The sequence below is a fragment of the Bombus vosnesenskii genome, unplaced genomic scaffold, assembly GCF_011952255.1.
Source record: "Bombus vosnesenskii isolate JDL3184/JDL3185 unplaced genomic scaffold, Bvos_JDL3184-5_v1.1 scf7180000013285, whole genome shotgun sequence".
Lineage (NCBI taxonomy): Eukaryota > Metazoa > Arthropoda > Insecta > Hymenoptera > Apidae > Bombus > Bombus vosnesenskii.
This window is the reverse complement of record NW_022882938.1, coordinates 3,843,009-3,858,766: the sequence shown is the minus strand read 5'-3', so window position 1 is coordinate 3,858,766 and position 15,758 is coordinate 3,843,009. Positions and strand designations below refer to the sequence as shown.

Here is a 15,758-nt window from a genome sequence, read left to right as displayed (position 1 = left end):
GGGGGATATAGAGGTTCTTCTTTTACTTGGAAGAAGATCCTTTCTATTTCTAGGGGAAGTAGTATGTCGATGATTCAATTTTTTAAATATCTGACGTATAAAGTAAAATCGTATATCCCGTATAAGCTGAACGTTTGATCGATAATTAAGCCTGTCTTTCCATTTTGCGAGTCTTCGGAAATTTCGATTGAAAATTCTCTTTTATTTTCTAACGTAAGGGGATACGGAGGTCTGTTATTTCCTTTTTATTTTGTTGTTCGAGAAAGATTCGAGTGTCTTTCTTATTTTCTCGAGAAACTATCTTATCGATGATTGAATTTTTCGACATTTTTATATCGTGTTGTAATTAATTAATGGGGAATTCGAAGAGATTTTATAGATGTTAAGGGGGGGTTAATTAACGTGACTTCGCACGAGGATAAGGGTAGCAAACGAAGAGAGTATGGAAGGAAGAAGAAGCAGAGAAAGTCACGTACCTTTCTGCAGGATCTCGAGATGTTCCCATAGGATATCGCCCATGAAGGCCGGAGCACGTGCCAAAAATGATTCCTTGCCCATGGCACAAATCTGTTTCCCCGTCATGTTCTGCCAGGGTTGCATCGCCACACCAGCCAGGGAGAATTCCCCTATGGCCCAGTGCAACCAGTGGGCGACAGCTGCTTCCGACCATTGCCTCGGATCTGAAAAATATTATCACCAGGTTTTTTTAATCTCGCCACACCCACTTACTTTCCTTTTCTTGTACTTGAACGTATGAACCGTCGTTCCAATTTTTCTTCTTCCGACATTTAGCGATATCGAATGCTGAACAATTATTTAGAATCCGTTATGCGGCAAAATCAGTGGAAGGAAGTGAAAATAAACGAAGGAACATAAATAAACGAGCAGAACGATGAATGAAAACCTAGGATGCAAACAACAGGCTTAAAATGTAAATAAATAACACAAAAAAAGGAGGCTCCAATATAATCAAATGAATTATCAATTTAATCGAAGAAGTAGCGCAGACGCTCTGCTAAATCATGAAAAGTGGCAAGGAATACTAATATATTCAAATACACTTTTTATATAGTCTTTTTTTTGTAGATGCTAAGTAGTCAGTCGTAAAATCGTTGCAGCACAAATCATGTAACAGCCACATCTATCAAAATCAATGCGTAAAACGTAACAAGAAGTTGCATAAATATTCATGCCGAAAGAGTTCTTAACGTTTGATATTCGCATCGATGACTGAAACAAGAGTGTTACTACGATTTCGATCGATATCTCTTTAGATCGCAAAAGAAACAGCAACAATATCTTTTTTTTCCGATAGCCGGTCGTGTAATCGATCGGCAAATAACTTACGCTGCCGTCATAAAATCGCGAAGCGTTTAACACTGATCCACGCTGAATAAAAAGCACCTAACTGTTGAAAATGATTATTCAAATCGGGTCGGTGATTAATGACGATCTCGCTGCTTTCAAACAGGAAACGATCGATATCTATTCTAATGTCTCGACGAGTTCTAACGTTCCCGTCTTTCACGATCGTTCTTTTTTCTTTTCGCGTGTTTCTGACAATAAAAATTCTCGTCGCCACTCGTCCGTACACACGCGGTTGAAAAAAGTTATTTTGTTCCACGAATAGGATCGCGCTCCGACAAATCGTTTCGTTATCGCGATTTAACGAGGAATAACGCGAGATCGCGTAGAACTTCGAAAGCTGAATTTACAGAATTTTTAATTACATGGGAATCGCGGAGGTGAGAAATCGAAACGAGGAATAACACGAAGAAGCAAATCGATTTTTGATTTTAATGAAGTAACGATGAAAATGGCGACGAGGTGAGAAAGGAAAGATTATAGAGGCGAGACAAAGGCTTTTCGAATACCAGAAAGATATTGCGTCGGGTTGACGACATGATCGGTACTCGGGCCCGGCCATCTTTGGTAGAAGCAATACCGAGAAACATTGGAATGTCCCATTTGAGGTGCGCGCCCATATTTGCACGCGTGTCTTGCATTGTTTCGCGGTATCTTCCCGCGTGAAAGTACAGTTCGGTTCGTAATGCAAACAGAAATTACGACGAACCCATCCTCCCTTAACGCGAGGCCTTCTTCCTTTCTTTCTCTACGCCAAATGACAAAAGAATTCGTCGAAACGTGATCAGACGAAACATCATCGATTTTTGCTCTCGAATATTTCCGAACTTTTTTCATACTTTCACTCTTTGCGGCGACGTTTTGCGTCAATGCAAATGTTTTAAATCTCTCTCTCTCTCTCTCTCTCTTTCTCTCTCAGGAACAAAAGAAGAAGAAGGATCTTGAGCAACGCGTCTTCGAATTTAATTCTTTCGAGTGTCGAAGCGTTCGGACGATTTAGAAGTACGTTCTCGAACTTTGCTCTTTTTGGTATTCGAAACTGGTTCGTATATCCTGAGTACTTTGTAAATACGAAAAGTGGAACATATAACATTCTGCGAATAGTAATGGAGACTCTCACGCAGTGAAAATTTTAATGTTGCAATTTATTTATTTACTCGTTTATTCGCCAAGATTAACGTCAGCGTGAAAAAAGCCGTAGCGTACAGAGAACAAAATACAATGATAGAGAGCCGTTGTGGGATAATGGAAATAGTGGGTACATTCGGTCTGAAACCAGCACGTGAACAGAAAGATCGATTGAAAAGTTTCAATTGGAAAATAATAGCCATACAAAAGGTGTTTTAAGAAAGGCTGAAAAGATATCGGAGAAAAATCATTCGGATAAGAGAATATAAAGATTGTGGAATGTTTAACAGTACCTATACCGTTCGCAACGTTTCGTTCCTTTAAAACGGTTTCATAAAAAATTTCATTAACAGAGTCCTCGAATATTCAAGCTAATCGCTTATTTGCAATTAAAAACATCGTGCTCCGTCACGGAAAATGAAATATGACCTCTCATGAATAATAATTGAATCTCACGAAGTGAAACTTTTCTATCGCAATTGACTAGACATTAAATTCGATCCCATCGCCATATAGAATTAACTTAATAAATACTGTTTTTAAACGAGAACAGGCTGGAAGAAGCATCCACTTGTTGCATATTTTCTCGTTTCGTCGATAATCTCTAACCGGCGGCGTCGCGATCTGCATATTTCTCTCTCCGGGCGATGATAATGCACGAAGAATAATCTAATGTAATACAGGACTTTTAACTCCCACCCGTTGTTTCACCTTATCTGCCAGTTGATTACGTCGTAGGAAACTAATTGCCTAGATTAGTCTATTGCGGTATGGTTGATTAAAAGCTGTAACCAATGTACGCGCGGACAAGAGAGAGAGAGAGAGAGAGAGAGACAGAGAGAGCCTTCGAGTGAACCGACCCGATACTACGCTCTGTAATCGCTTCTTCTACCCTCGCGCGCAAATATCTTACCTTGGCTCGTTTTTTCCGCATTTGTTTACGTCTATTGCTGTATCGTCTAACGCGAAAATTACACCGACGTAATTACGAAACGGGAAAACGGAAGGAAATTCTGTGGAACGATTACCAAGCTCTCGTAGTTGCTTTATTGGAAAGCCGAATCACAGTTTTGCTCCACATCTGACGAAATTTCTCTAATTAACTCTGCTGCGAGCAGGTTAATCTTTCACGTCCGAATCTCGATTTCCTTTCGATCGAGAAAGCCACTCGTTTTTTCTAAAGGTTTCAAGGATACCGTAGTTTAACGTAACGCAACGTAATCACATCGATGCATGCCTTTTCCCTGGTTTCTCTGCAACTTGAGAAATTTCCTAACGATGAAAAAATATTGTCCGATCGAGAGTAATCCGTAGAACGCAGCAGAGGCGAGCTAAACGCAACCTTTCGCTCTTTCAACTCTCGGTCGCTTGCAGCTTCAAGACCGAAGGCAATTTCGATTTCTTCCACGAGGAAACGTTTCGAGATCTTCTCTCGGCTGAACAAAAAGAAAAAAAAAAAAAAAGAAAGAAAGGAAAAAGAGGAACCCAAAATAGCTTCACATAACCCGACCATTTAGGAGGTGGTTAAAAGCGAAATAAACGGAGTAATCGTGAAAGAATGAGCGGAATGAGGGTAAAGAGGGTGGAGGAGTGTCACCACGAGCAAGAGGGAGAGCAGTCTGTTAACAATGCTGACAAGGAATAAGTTCGGCAAACATCGGCGCGATCCTCAAATATCGGCGGTCGCTTTGATCGTGCCGTGCCGTTAGACACTCGCGCGAGCCAAGTCCTCTTTGCTCTCTCTCACCTTTCCTCTATTTATGTATTATCGCCGCGACACCGATCCCCGGGCTCGATCCTTCTCGTCGACTGGTTGGCTGGTTTTCATCGTTTCCACGAATGGAAACGAGGAATATCTTCCATTCATAAAAACGGCGTTACTCTCGCGAGTCACGTAGCGACGCGCGACGACGATCGCGAGATCCGTCCGCGGCTCCGCGATTTCGCTATGGCCATCCAAGGACTAAGGCCGACGACGTTCTTCCTTCTATTCTTTTTCGCTCTACCCGATCATTATGCCTCTTTCGTCGGCCACCTTTGATTTCTGATCGCGATTTCTGACGTCCGCTAGTGCACCATGCTAGTGCACACGAGCTTCCCAGGACCGCTGATGGTTACTCGAGATCGGCGTGCAATGAGACCGTGAAAATTCAGGGCTGTACGCGATATTGAAATTGTATCTGTTGCAGAGAGATATAGACAAACACAAGATAAGGAAAGAGGGACGAAAAGAGGTATAGGTTTGGTATTGAAAAGCGTAAAGTTCGCTTTTATCGTTTTTTAACACGAATTTTATAACACGTTTGAGAGAGTTACTTGATTTTGATGGGTTTTGGCCCGGTATTTTGTCGGTTCGCTCAAACTATTAGAAAGTGAAACTACTTCCTCGTTGCGATAGCACCTTAAAAATGAAATTAGGTAGAAGCTGGATACTTTCGAATCGGAGGATTACCGTTCCTTTTTTCTTCTTCTTTCTTGCTAGCTCCAATTACTCCATTATAGTTTGTATTTTAAACCGATTATTATTATGGAAGATATACTATTTTTGCTCAGAGTTTCTTGGAACATTTATATAACCGAAATATTTGCGATTATTATCAAAGAGAGACAGAGACACCGCGAATTGTCGAGAACTCAAGGGTGCCTAAGAGCACCGGTGGAAGCGATCCAGCTAGTCGAGAGATCTTCAAACAGAGATAATCGCCGCAGGTGTCACGCGCAAGCATTTTCGACAATAATCGAGAAATACCGACTGTGATTTCGGTCGGTTGGTTTAGGAGCCGTCTGGCTTGCGCGAGGGCCAAGCAGTTTACCTACGATACGATGTACCTGCCCTCCAGTGATAAATTTCACCGGCCCCTCATGGACAGGTGGACGCCAATCTCATTCTCCTCCTCGTCTCTCTTTTTTCGTTTCCTTTTAATTTCGTTTCGTTTCTATGGATCTGTCTGGCAGACCGATCGAAACGTGTCTCGATGCGAGGTTATGGCAGTTCACACTGAAGATTTTAATTAACCACCTTTAACATCATGTTTCTACTTTTGCATTCTATCTTCTACCAAGATCGTTTATCGCTTTCCATTGAACGCTCCGATGTTAGCACAGCGCGATGTTCGACGTTCCAATTTACATTGCAATTTCAATTTCGTTTCGCACAATTCCTTCTAGAACATTCGTTTCAATTATTGCAGGATATTATTGGAATAATAAATCATTCTAATTATTACGACCGTGTTATTTCAACTCGTTTTGGTAACTTTAGTAACGTGATCGTCCCTTTTTTTTCTCTTCTCCTTGTTTCTTTATTCTTTCGTCAACTTTCTCTCTCGCTTCGATCGAGTTCGTCAAATGACGATATCTGCCAATAAACGAGGAAATAAACGATATTTCTATACTTTGCTGACCATTCCTCTGATCCCTGAGATCGCAGAAATTCTCGACGAGTCAACGAAAAAATATCAACCTATCGAGACTTCGACCTGGGATTCGATCAACGCAGAATATTAACCGCGAGGATCTCGATGATGTTTGTCCTCGATGATCGCGCGAGTTCGAAGATGGCAAGTCTCGGTGGCGAGCAACATTCTGATAGTGTGTCGATGCGGTACGTGACGAGCCGTGTCTCGATTCGACAAAGGGGATACATCCTTGGCGGCGCTTATTATTCATAAGAAAGGCAAATTCTGAATAAATCATAATAACGAATGCGTCAGAGGGTTCTGACGTCCTGCAATGCAATCGCGAATGCACGCCGTGTCTCCGTGCAGCAGGTGCTTCGTCGACGGTTGTAGCACGCACGGTACCAAACTTCGAGAAATGGATCGTGTTAACATCAAACTACTTGCAATTCCACTTACTCGTTAATTGCCTTTCCGATTGATCCAGACAGAAATCACGGTAGTGTGAGTAGTACACGCGATATATTGTGTTGTTCGAACGAAGAATACTAACCCCTTCTTCGTTTATGGTTCCACTTTAACTACACAGTTACAGATCAATTTATGATTACCAGACTGCGGATGTTTATGCAGGTTCATATTTTTATCGATATGATCGAAAAATTGAAACTTAACTAAAGTGTTGTTTCACCTATTGAATATTCTATCGCGTGCTTTATTTTCGATGTTGTATATATATTTTTTTAATAAAACACAAACAGCTTCAAATTTCTTATGAATGCAGAGAATCCTATTATGGCAATATACAGGGTGGGTGGTAACTGGTGGTACAAGCGGAAAGGGGGTGATTCTACGCGAAAAAACAAGTCGGAAATATAGAATAAAAATTTTTTTTTGTAATTTTTCCATCGGGACAAAGATCTACAGTGAGATCCGTTATAACGCACCGCACGCGTACCGAGCGAAAATTCAAAGTCGATTTTCTCGAAAACAAAGCCTCGAACGAACAATTTTTATTCTATATTTCCGACTTCTTTTTTCGCGTAGAATCGCCCCCCTTCCGCTTGTACCACCAGTTACCAACCACCCTGTATAAATTTTATCCACTTGCAACCAGCCGATTATTGCTTGGCGAGACTATCTTTCTATTTAAAATCTTGAACGAATTTGTCGATTGTCCAGACAGTTTCTTAACTTCATCGACTTCTACACACCATTTTCTATTCTATCCTTCGTTCTTCTCCTCCTATTGCTCGTATACGTGAGTCAGGCAACGTTTTATGCAATAATATCAACTTTTTCTTCAGTTCAACCAGCAATCCAAGAAAGAAGGTTTATGCAGGCTTAGCTAACCCGAGCGATGCATTAGCGTAGAGCTGCAGTACAACGTATTTATACACGTATTTGTCTTACTACTGTCTCACAGCGATTGTATCACCCCGACGCTTGTTTTCCTCTTACTATATATCACCTTTCTTGTGAAAGGGATCTTTCTCGTTTAATTAATAAATTAAATTTAATTAAAAATCCGCAGTCTAACGATCGCTAATTTTTAATGTAAAGAATTGTAATTAATGCCGGGGTGCAAACGAAACTTTGTTAGAAATATTACGTCTAATTATAAATACGACCATAATTCATACTACGATTCATAATTCATAGTGTGATGTGATAGTGCGAGACACGGCAAGCGGTTAAACAAAAAGAAGACTTTGGTATCATAGCGATATAATTACTCTTACACCAATGTCTAATATAAAACGAAGGAAATGTCTTCTAGAATAATAAAATTCTCGTTTCTCCCTCTGACCTTGTGTTTCAAAATCTTCAAACTCCAAATTCTCTTTCTCTTCATTTTGGATATTGTACGTATCGATATAATCTCCATGAAGAAGACTGATTGCGAATTGCCTAGTAGATATACGAAAACAAAAATATATTGTTTTTAACACGAATAGCGTGCATTTTTGCATCTTTAAACTTTGTATAAATCAAATAAAACACAATAAATTTTCAATCCAAAGAATCGAAATGAAAGCTGCAGCTCGAACGAAGCTTCGTTATAAATACAAATTGCCTGAGTTGGATTGCAAGCATAATTCATACTATGACTGTGATACGATACTATGAGGCAAGGCAAGGGATTATGTAGAAAACCTTGATAACATATTGCAATTTATCCTACATCGTTGTCTAACACAAAACGAAAGGAGATATCTCCTGAAAGAATAAAATTCTCGTTTCACTCGTTTCCCAAACTCCAAATCCTCTTGTGCTTTAATTTGAATATTTTATATACTCGAATGAATAAAACTAACTTCCAGTGTAAATAACCAGTTGAAAATAAAGCTGCAGTTCAAACGAGACTTTGTTACAAATACAAACTGCCTTTAAGTTAAGTTGAAACCATAATCCGTACCGCAAGTCCTAACATCGTAAGGGACTTGTACTTCAACCCGACTCGTATCCTCTTAAATGAAAAACCGTGATACCACGGCGCTATAATTTAACCTGCGTCAATCTCTACCATAAAAGAGCTATCTCCCAAAAGAATAAAATCCTCCTTTGATCTCCGCTCCAAAATTTCCAAACTCCAAATCCTCTTACTTCCTTAAATCATCATCAGCCTACAGCCAAACTGTGACAAACGCCAGAGCAAAGACAATGGACGTCGAGAAGAAGATCGATAGTACAGAGGAGTAAAGAACAAAGAAACGAGAAAGGAAGGATGAAAAGACGATATTATAGAGAGAACTAGAAGAAAAAGGTGGCGAAAAAGAAGGAAGAAGAAAGGACTAGAGAATCAGCGCGACTGCGGACCGCTGTAAAGTGGAACGGCGCGAGGTTGCTCGTTAGGTTCACGGAGGTCAGACTGTAGGTGATCTGGCCGGAGGGTACGAACCCGGGGCATGTAGACCGGAAGTAACGTCACACCCGCGTGGCTCTGAATGCGCATACCGGATGTGTGGCATCGGCTCCCCATCAGAACCATCAACATCACATTCACAATTCCTGCACATCGCCGCCTCGTCGCACATCACATCACATCGCGTATATACTCGCGCGTCTCCGTGCACGCACGCACGCACTCACTCACTCGCTTACTCACGCACGCATGCACGCACGCACGCACGCACGCACGTACCATTGCACGCAGCAAGGTTTTTCCCGGTTTCGAAAGGGCACACACGCAGACCATACTCCGATTTTTCGACAAATTTCTCTCGTTCGCGGTCGACCGTGACGCGTTGTGCAACCAAACGAGAAGCTCGTTCGAGTATCGTGCGCTGAAGTTTCCAGAGGTTTTCGTTCTGCGGAATAATCGTTTCGAGTTGTCGCGTTTTGCTTCTGTTCTTTAGGCGTGCAGGATATTTTAGAGCGGATTTCTTTTTCGGAACTGCCGAGAGCAATGCTCTTGGTCTCGAAGAGTAAGACGAACAAAGTATCGAGGTTTTGAGTTTCAGAAGTGACTGGCATAACGTACGTGTTAGTACAATTTTTGGAGAACGAGAGCGCGTAAATAAGACAGATTTTCCTATGGGGTTGTTGGATCGACTTGGAGCTGAAGAGTAGATAGACGCAGAGAGTAGATAAAGTTTGGAAATTTTGAAATTTTCGAAGGATAGCGAGGTCATAGAGAGTGGAACAGGATATACATTTTAGCTGGAGAACGCGGAATGTTAAAAGATGGTAAGACGAATGTTAAAGAATGTCGTAGTTAAAAGGAATGATATGTATCGAGGAATATTACGTCGATTAAAACCTCGATTGATCATACTTATTAGAATAGCAACCGGGAAAAAACGCAAATGCCACAAACCGTTGCAAAAACGCTGGGGCTTGATTAATCAGCATCTGCTTCTGACTCTCGATTCTCAATAAATGCATTTTCCGAGGATATCTTAATCAGGATCAATAAATGTATCCAGTCTTGATCAACATTTATGCTATACCGAGCTGATTAACGTCTTAACGATACATTCAAGGCGTCTCTAATACCTTCTTAATGAGATTAGATTCAAGAACTTCGATCTCATCCAACACACTGAAACATTCTATCTTTCAATATCGATCCACGAGATTCTCGACGAGAAAAAAAGAAAAAAAGAAAAAGGGACATTCTGTGACATAGAAGATAAATGTCTCTATTAGCAAAAAAAAAAAAAAAAAAATTCTTTGAGATACGAGATAAAAGAAGAAAAAAATAGATCATATACATTTGCAGGCTATAGTTCACATCGGTATAGAAAAAGCAATCGAACAAACACGTACACAGAGATCGGATGAAAACGTCAAAGCTCGCGAATAGGATCACGAGTATCGCGGCAATGATCCTGTAATTAGAAGTCGTTGAGAAACCTGTACGCCATGGAACGTGCATAAGGAGGAAGGAAAAAGAGGCGAAGTAAGAAAGAAAGAAAGAAAGAAAGACGAAAGAACGTTTTCCACGAGGTTGGAATACGAGTATACGCGGTATTAAGAGAAGAAGAAGAAGAAGAAGAAGAAGAAGGAAAAAGGCGGCACTCACCTTTGGTTATGTTGAGGCGGACTCGTTCCTTCTCCCAGGAGGCGAAAGAAGCCTCCAGGGCCTCGGTCATCTTCTTGTTGGTCCCAGGTGTTAACGGCGGCACTTGTGCCGGTATATCTGCAACGTGAGGATACGCTCAAATTAATCGGCTGCGTGTACCACAATACACTTGATATGGTAATAATATACTTAATAATATACTTAATATACTCAACTGGATAATATACTTAACTGGAAATTTGTGCGAGGGCTAACGAAAAGAAAACATAGTATTTTTTGAATTTAGATTTTCCAAATTTCTATGGTGGAGAAGTCGACATTTATCGAATACGGGGCTGTTTACGTTTGAAAATATCACAACTTGGAATATCCTGCACGTTAGGGTTCCCAGTGATTCAGCAATCTCACACAACTAAAATTCCTCGTTCGAATCTAAATTCCCTCTGCGTTACAGTACATAATAAACAAACTCTACAAAACCAGAATTACCCCACAATTACAGACGCAATTTTAAAATCTCCCACATTAATTGTGCCGGTGATTATGAAAGTGTGCTAAATCAAGAATCTAAAACAGATGAGTTTATCGCTTATCTCGCTTTGCTTCTACTTACGTTACGATAATCTGACATCATCTTTGCGAAGTAAATAATAGAAATCGAAGCGTTGCATCGAGTTGATTGTTGCGTCGTTCAACGGAATTCGCTTTGTCCGTCAAACGCGAAACGTTAAATATCTTTCTGAATCACCGGCGAAACTATGACCAACGATCCCAATTTCTCCGACACCTATACAGCTCCGAGACCTACCCTAAACCATCTCCTTCCTAATGAAATACCTTGCCATTCTCAAAGCTCTCTCAACCTCCGTACACATTATACGTATACATATACTTCCAACCGAGCACAAACATTGTCTATGAAAATTATCGGTAGGTGGTAAACTGCGTGTTTGTTGGAAAAGGGGAGACAGGTAGAGAGGCAGACAGACTCGGAACAGTCGGGATCGGTGGATGTGTGAGAAGCCAGGTTAATGGTACTTCTCACAAAGCGGCGTGCACGCGGTCGCGCGCGCGTCAGCGTGCAGAAGAGAGAGCCGGAGGAGCGTGTAGACGGAGGAGCGTCAGGTGTCGCGGCGGCGGCGGCGGCAGGAGCAGCGAAAGCGAACAGAGGCGAGGGGGGCATGCACACTACATCCTAGATAGCATCGTCGTAAAGAGGGGTGCAACTGGCGGGCAGGTGCAGGTGCATCGTCGTTGTAGGTACGCTTGCTCTATGCCGTGCACAACGCGGCGTACGCCTTATGGCGCGATCGCTCAATGCTCTCCTCTCCGCGATTCTTTGTCTACCATCTATACGATATACAATATATATGAGTAGACTTTGAAAGTTCTTCGGGGTTTAAGATTAAACGTCCGTTTCCTTAAACTATCTGTAGCGTACATCGAGTTCCTCCTGATGGTTTCGTTGAAAGTTTGACGGTACGTTATTTTCACGTATGCATCACCTATGTGGCATTTAATTTTTTTTAGAGAACCTAGCTCTATCGAGATGGAAATATTCGTTTTTGAAATTGAAAGTTTTGTATGATTGTCGAGTCGCTGCAAAAATGACTTTTTAATTAATCGCGGAGAAGCCGTTACTACGAAATTGATAGAAAAAGTAATACGTAAAATGGCTAGAAGAATCTTTTTCTTTCTTTTTTTTTTTTTTTTCTTTAAGGAAATTTAGCCTTCGTCTCGTCGTTTTTGGATAAAAGTACGTGCGTACTGTGAAGTATGCGATATCGGTCGTTTCTGCGCTCAAAGTGCCGTATATTATAACGCGAAGTTGCGCCGCTCTGCCCATTTCTGAATTGTTTGTTAGTGCGCGCGCGTAGAAAGTACAGACAGCCAAGAAATTCCTTCCTACACGGAGAATCTCGGACATGCGCGAAGAATATGATTTTCGAGTCTCGGCGTGCTTTGATCTCGAAGAATATTATCGCGCCACAAATACCTTAAGATGTTCTTTGATTTCGTTTCATACGTTATTCCAGTTTGTCAGGCGATACTGTTTTCTGTCTGGCATTTACGTACGAGCACGCATTTGAAATTCCTGAGGGGATGGTCAAGGATTGAATTTTGTTTCGTTATCTGATGTTCCTTGTCTTTTCATTACGGGCTACCTTATCGTAGGTTAGACTGAAGTTTTGGGGTGAATTTGTGAACGATCCGAGGCTAGAAATTAGCCTAGAACGTTTCGATGGCCAGGCAATACTTAATTGCACTGCAGATTATGCTTCTACGAAATGTCTTTAACTGTTATAATTTCATTCGAGAAAATATCCATCGTTTTGGAAAGTCTATATCAGAAGGAAGCTGAAGACCTGCGGCCATACATGACCAGACCACTGGCTTTATTTTCACACCAGCCACCGTTCTATCTTATCAAACCTGCTTCGTTACGTTTCTTCCGTTTTCGATAAACGCAAATTATCCGTCAGGCTCGAACTTTATTCTCTTCGCTTCTACGAAACGAAGCTTTAAAACGAAACCTGTTCTCAAAACAGTAAATCGAACGATTTATGATTTATCAAGATTTACGAAGAAGGAAGAAAGAAAGGAGGAGGAGGAGGGAGAAGAAGAAAAAGAAGAAGGAAAAGACGAAAAAGAAAAGGAACAAGGAGACGAAGAAACAGGAGAACGCGTTCTAGACGAAAGAAACTTAGGATGGCGCGGTGCGATAAAAATCGTGTTTCCTTGGGGAACGCGGGGATATCTGCACAGCTGGATTTGCATGGCTATAAGCTCTTCCAACGGCGTACCGCCGAAAGTCCATTAAGTATGTATGGCGTGCACGCACGGTAAGTCTCCCGTAACCCATAAGCACCTTTGTCTCAACGCGCACAGGCACACGCGGCCGCGTGCGTGTGCGTACAGCCACTCACGAACACGTGCGAGCCAACAAATTTGCATGCCGGCGCGCTGGTTACAAACGTACAAAGTATCGACGCTGTTCGTGGTCGTTTCGAGCCAGCTATTCGCTAGAGAGCTCTCCCGATCGTCCGACGTATCCTTAAATGGCTTTGGCGAATTTGACACGCGATAGAAATAATAAATCACGAATATCGTTAATCCTTCCCCGTAAAACGGGCTTATATTGTAGAATCGATGTATAATTTGTAAAAGAAGGGAACGTTTTTTTCAAAATTTATTCATCCTCCGATACGTAAAATTTGAGAAGATATTTAAGAGATGTACGAACGTGAAGCTAAAAAGTTAAGAAATCGAAATGTTTTACAAGATGACAAACGGATCGATCTATTTGCGTAAAATGCTAGACTTAGAGTTCACGATAAAGTCAGAGTCATGAATTACTCACGATTCTGTTACCTATCAATTTCTGACCGTCATTCGTATCACGTGTACAGCGATACGCTATTTACGATCGTACGTTCCGATATGAAAATTAAGAAATTTCCAGAAAACGTGGTCGATCAGCTCGACTTCCAAGCGATACGACTATTAGCCTCGAAAGCTCGGACCAAACTGAAAAATTACGATTTCCTTCTTTAAGAAGCAAGTAAAATGTTGGCTGTAGAGAATTTTCAAAATCTTCTTCTACAGATAATCCTAAACGAATTCGTTGAAAAATCGGCACAGCCTTGTCGCGAAACACCATATCCAACAGAGGGAGCGATGGCACGGGTGCAAAGTGTATCAGCCACGATACGGAATTATTCATCGTGACGAGGGAACGTACGCGTCGTGGAACGTGTAATCGTCAGGAGGAGAAGGATTGTCCGGTTGTAAGGATCGAGAGAACGGAGAACGCCGGCACGGCTGCCGGAGAAGTCGAATTGAAAACCCACGTGCCACGGCGCAACGCTTGCCCCGTGGTTGGAATATCAATCGGACCACATTTGCAGGAACGACGCCTGTGGCTGGCTCGTTGCGAATGCCGTGTATGATCGAGCACGACGAGCTCTGCCAGTAAATGCCCGATGCCCCCTCGGATTCCGTGGATCGCGATGGAGTCGATCCTGAGGCCTCGCAGATTTATCTCCTGTCAGTACCAAGCGAATCGAAGACCTCCGTGATCGAAGAATTTTAGGTCGAATTCGTACCTTCTACAAATTTCTCCATCGAATATTTGCTTCGCGCGAATCGCGTATTCGTCGTGAGAATGTTTAAACAGCGAGGTCGCCTTTCTAAAAATTTGCCTCAGTTTGGTGTGTTCCGAAAGCCGAATTTACGCTGTTGCGATTTGCTTTCATACGCCGATGAAACGAAGCAGTGGTGAATTTCGGTTAACGTTTGCTTCAGTTTGAGGGATTACACATTTTCTGGATCTGTGTGCAGCTTTTAGAGAGAAAAATTCGAAATTTGGCTTTTACTTGGATGGGAAATATGGAATAGGGGGATTTCTTTTTATGAGAAAATTGGAGGTTCGTTGTGTCCAGCGGTTTTTATTTGTAGAGGATCGTTTAGTCTGTGTAGAGGATGGTTGGTTTGTTCGAATAACGAGATAACTCGCTGTTGAAAACCGTCAAGTATATTTAAAATGATAAATAAATTAATACAGACAATAATCGCTCGTACTAACAGATTCGCCAAAGATAATGTAAATCGCTAATTAGATCGCTGATAACACGTTGATAACTAATAGATACTGAACTCCTTACGATCGTGTCCGTTTATTTATACTGGTCGGGGGAGAGCCGGAAAATTCAAATTCGTCTACGTTTGATGGATGCACATAACGGCGACATTGTTTTGCCTGGAGTTCATTTATTATTACATTATGTATATTCTAACGATATTGCTACTCCGAGGCAAAACAACAACATGATTTGAACATACATATGTACCGCTACATATTTATTGAAATTCATTTGAAACTTCACTTTTTTTTTTATGGAATCCACTCGCTACATGTAAGTGGAAATAAAGATGAAGTTAGTAGACGAATTCGTAAATATACAGGGTGGTTGGTGACTGGTGGTACAAGCGGAAAGGGGGTGATTCTACGCGAAAAAAGAAGTCGAAAATATAAAACAAAAATCTTTTCTTTTTTTTTTAACGTTTCCATCGAGACAACAATCTACAGTGAGATCCGTTATAACGAGACGCGATAAAGTGAAAGAAAATTCAAAGTCGATTTTCTCGAAAACAAAGCCTCGAACGAAAAATTGTTATTTTATATTTTCGACTTCCTTTTTCGCGTAGAATCACCCCTCCTTCTGCTTGTACCACCAGTTACCAACCACTCTGTATATCTGCTCTTTGCAGCAAAAACGTATAAACGTTGGGCTATGTCCACAATACCGTGACACAGACCACTCAATTGCAAGATACTT

At 41.4% G+C, this 15,758-nt stretch overlaps 1 protein-coding gene across 6 annotated transcripts in view; it reads right to left on the bottom strand.

Annotated features, from left to right (window-relative positions):
- Positions 1 to 15,758, bottom strand: part of LOC117232286 (ETS-like protein pointed) — a 145,331-nt gene that overhangs the window by 31,311 nt on the left and 98,262 nt on the right. For all 6 annotated transcript variants that reach the window (XM_033491592.1, XM_033491598.1, XM_033491596.1 and 3 more), the window contains 2 exons: positions 10,420 to 10,536; positions 477 to 680 (listed from right to left, as the gene is read on the bottom strand). In XM_033491592.1, coding sequence (XP_033347483.1) covers positions 477 to 680; positions 10,420 to 10,536 — 321 coding nt within the window. The remainder of the gene's footprint in view (positions 1 to 476; positions 681 to 10,419; positions 10,537 to 15,758) is intronic.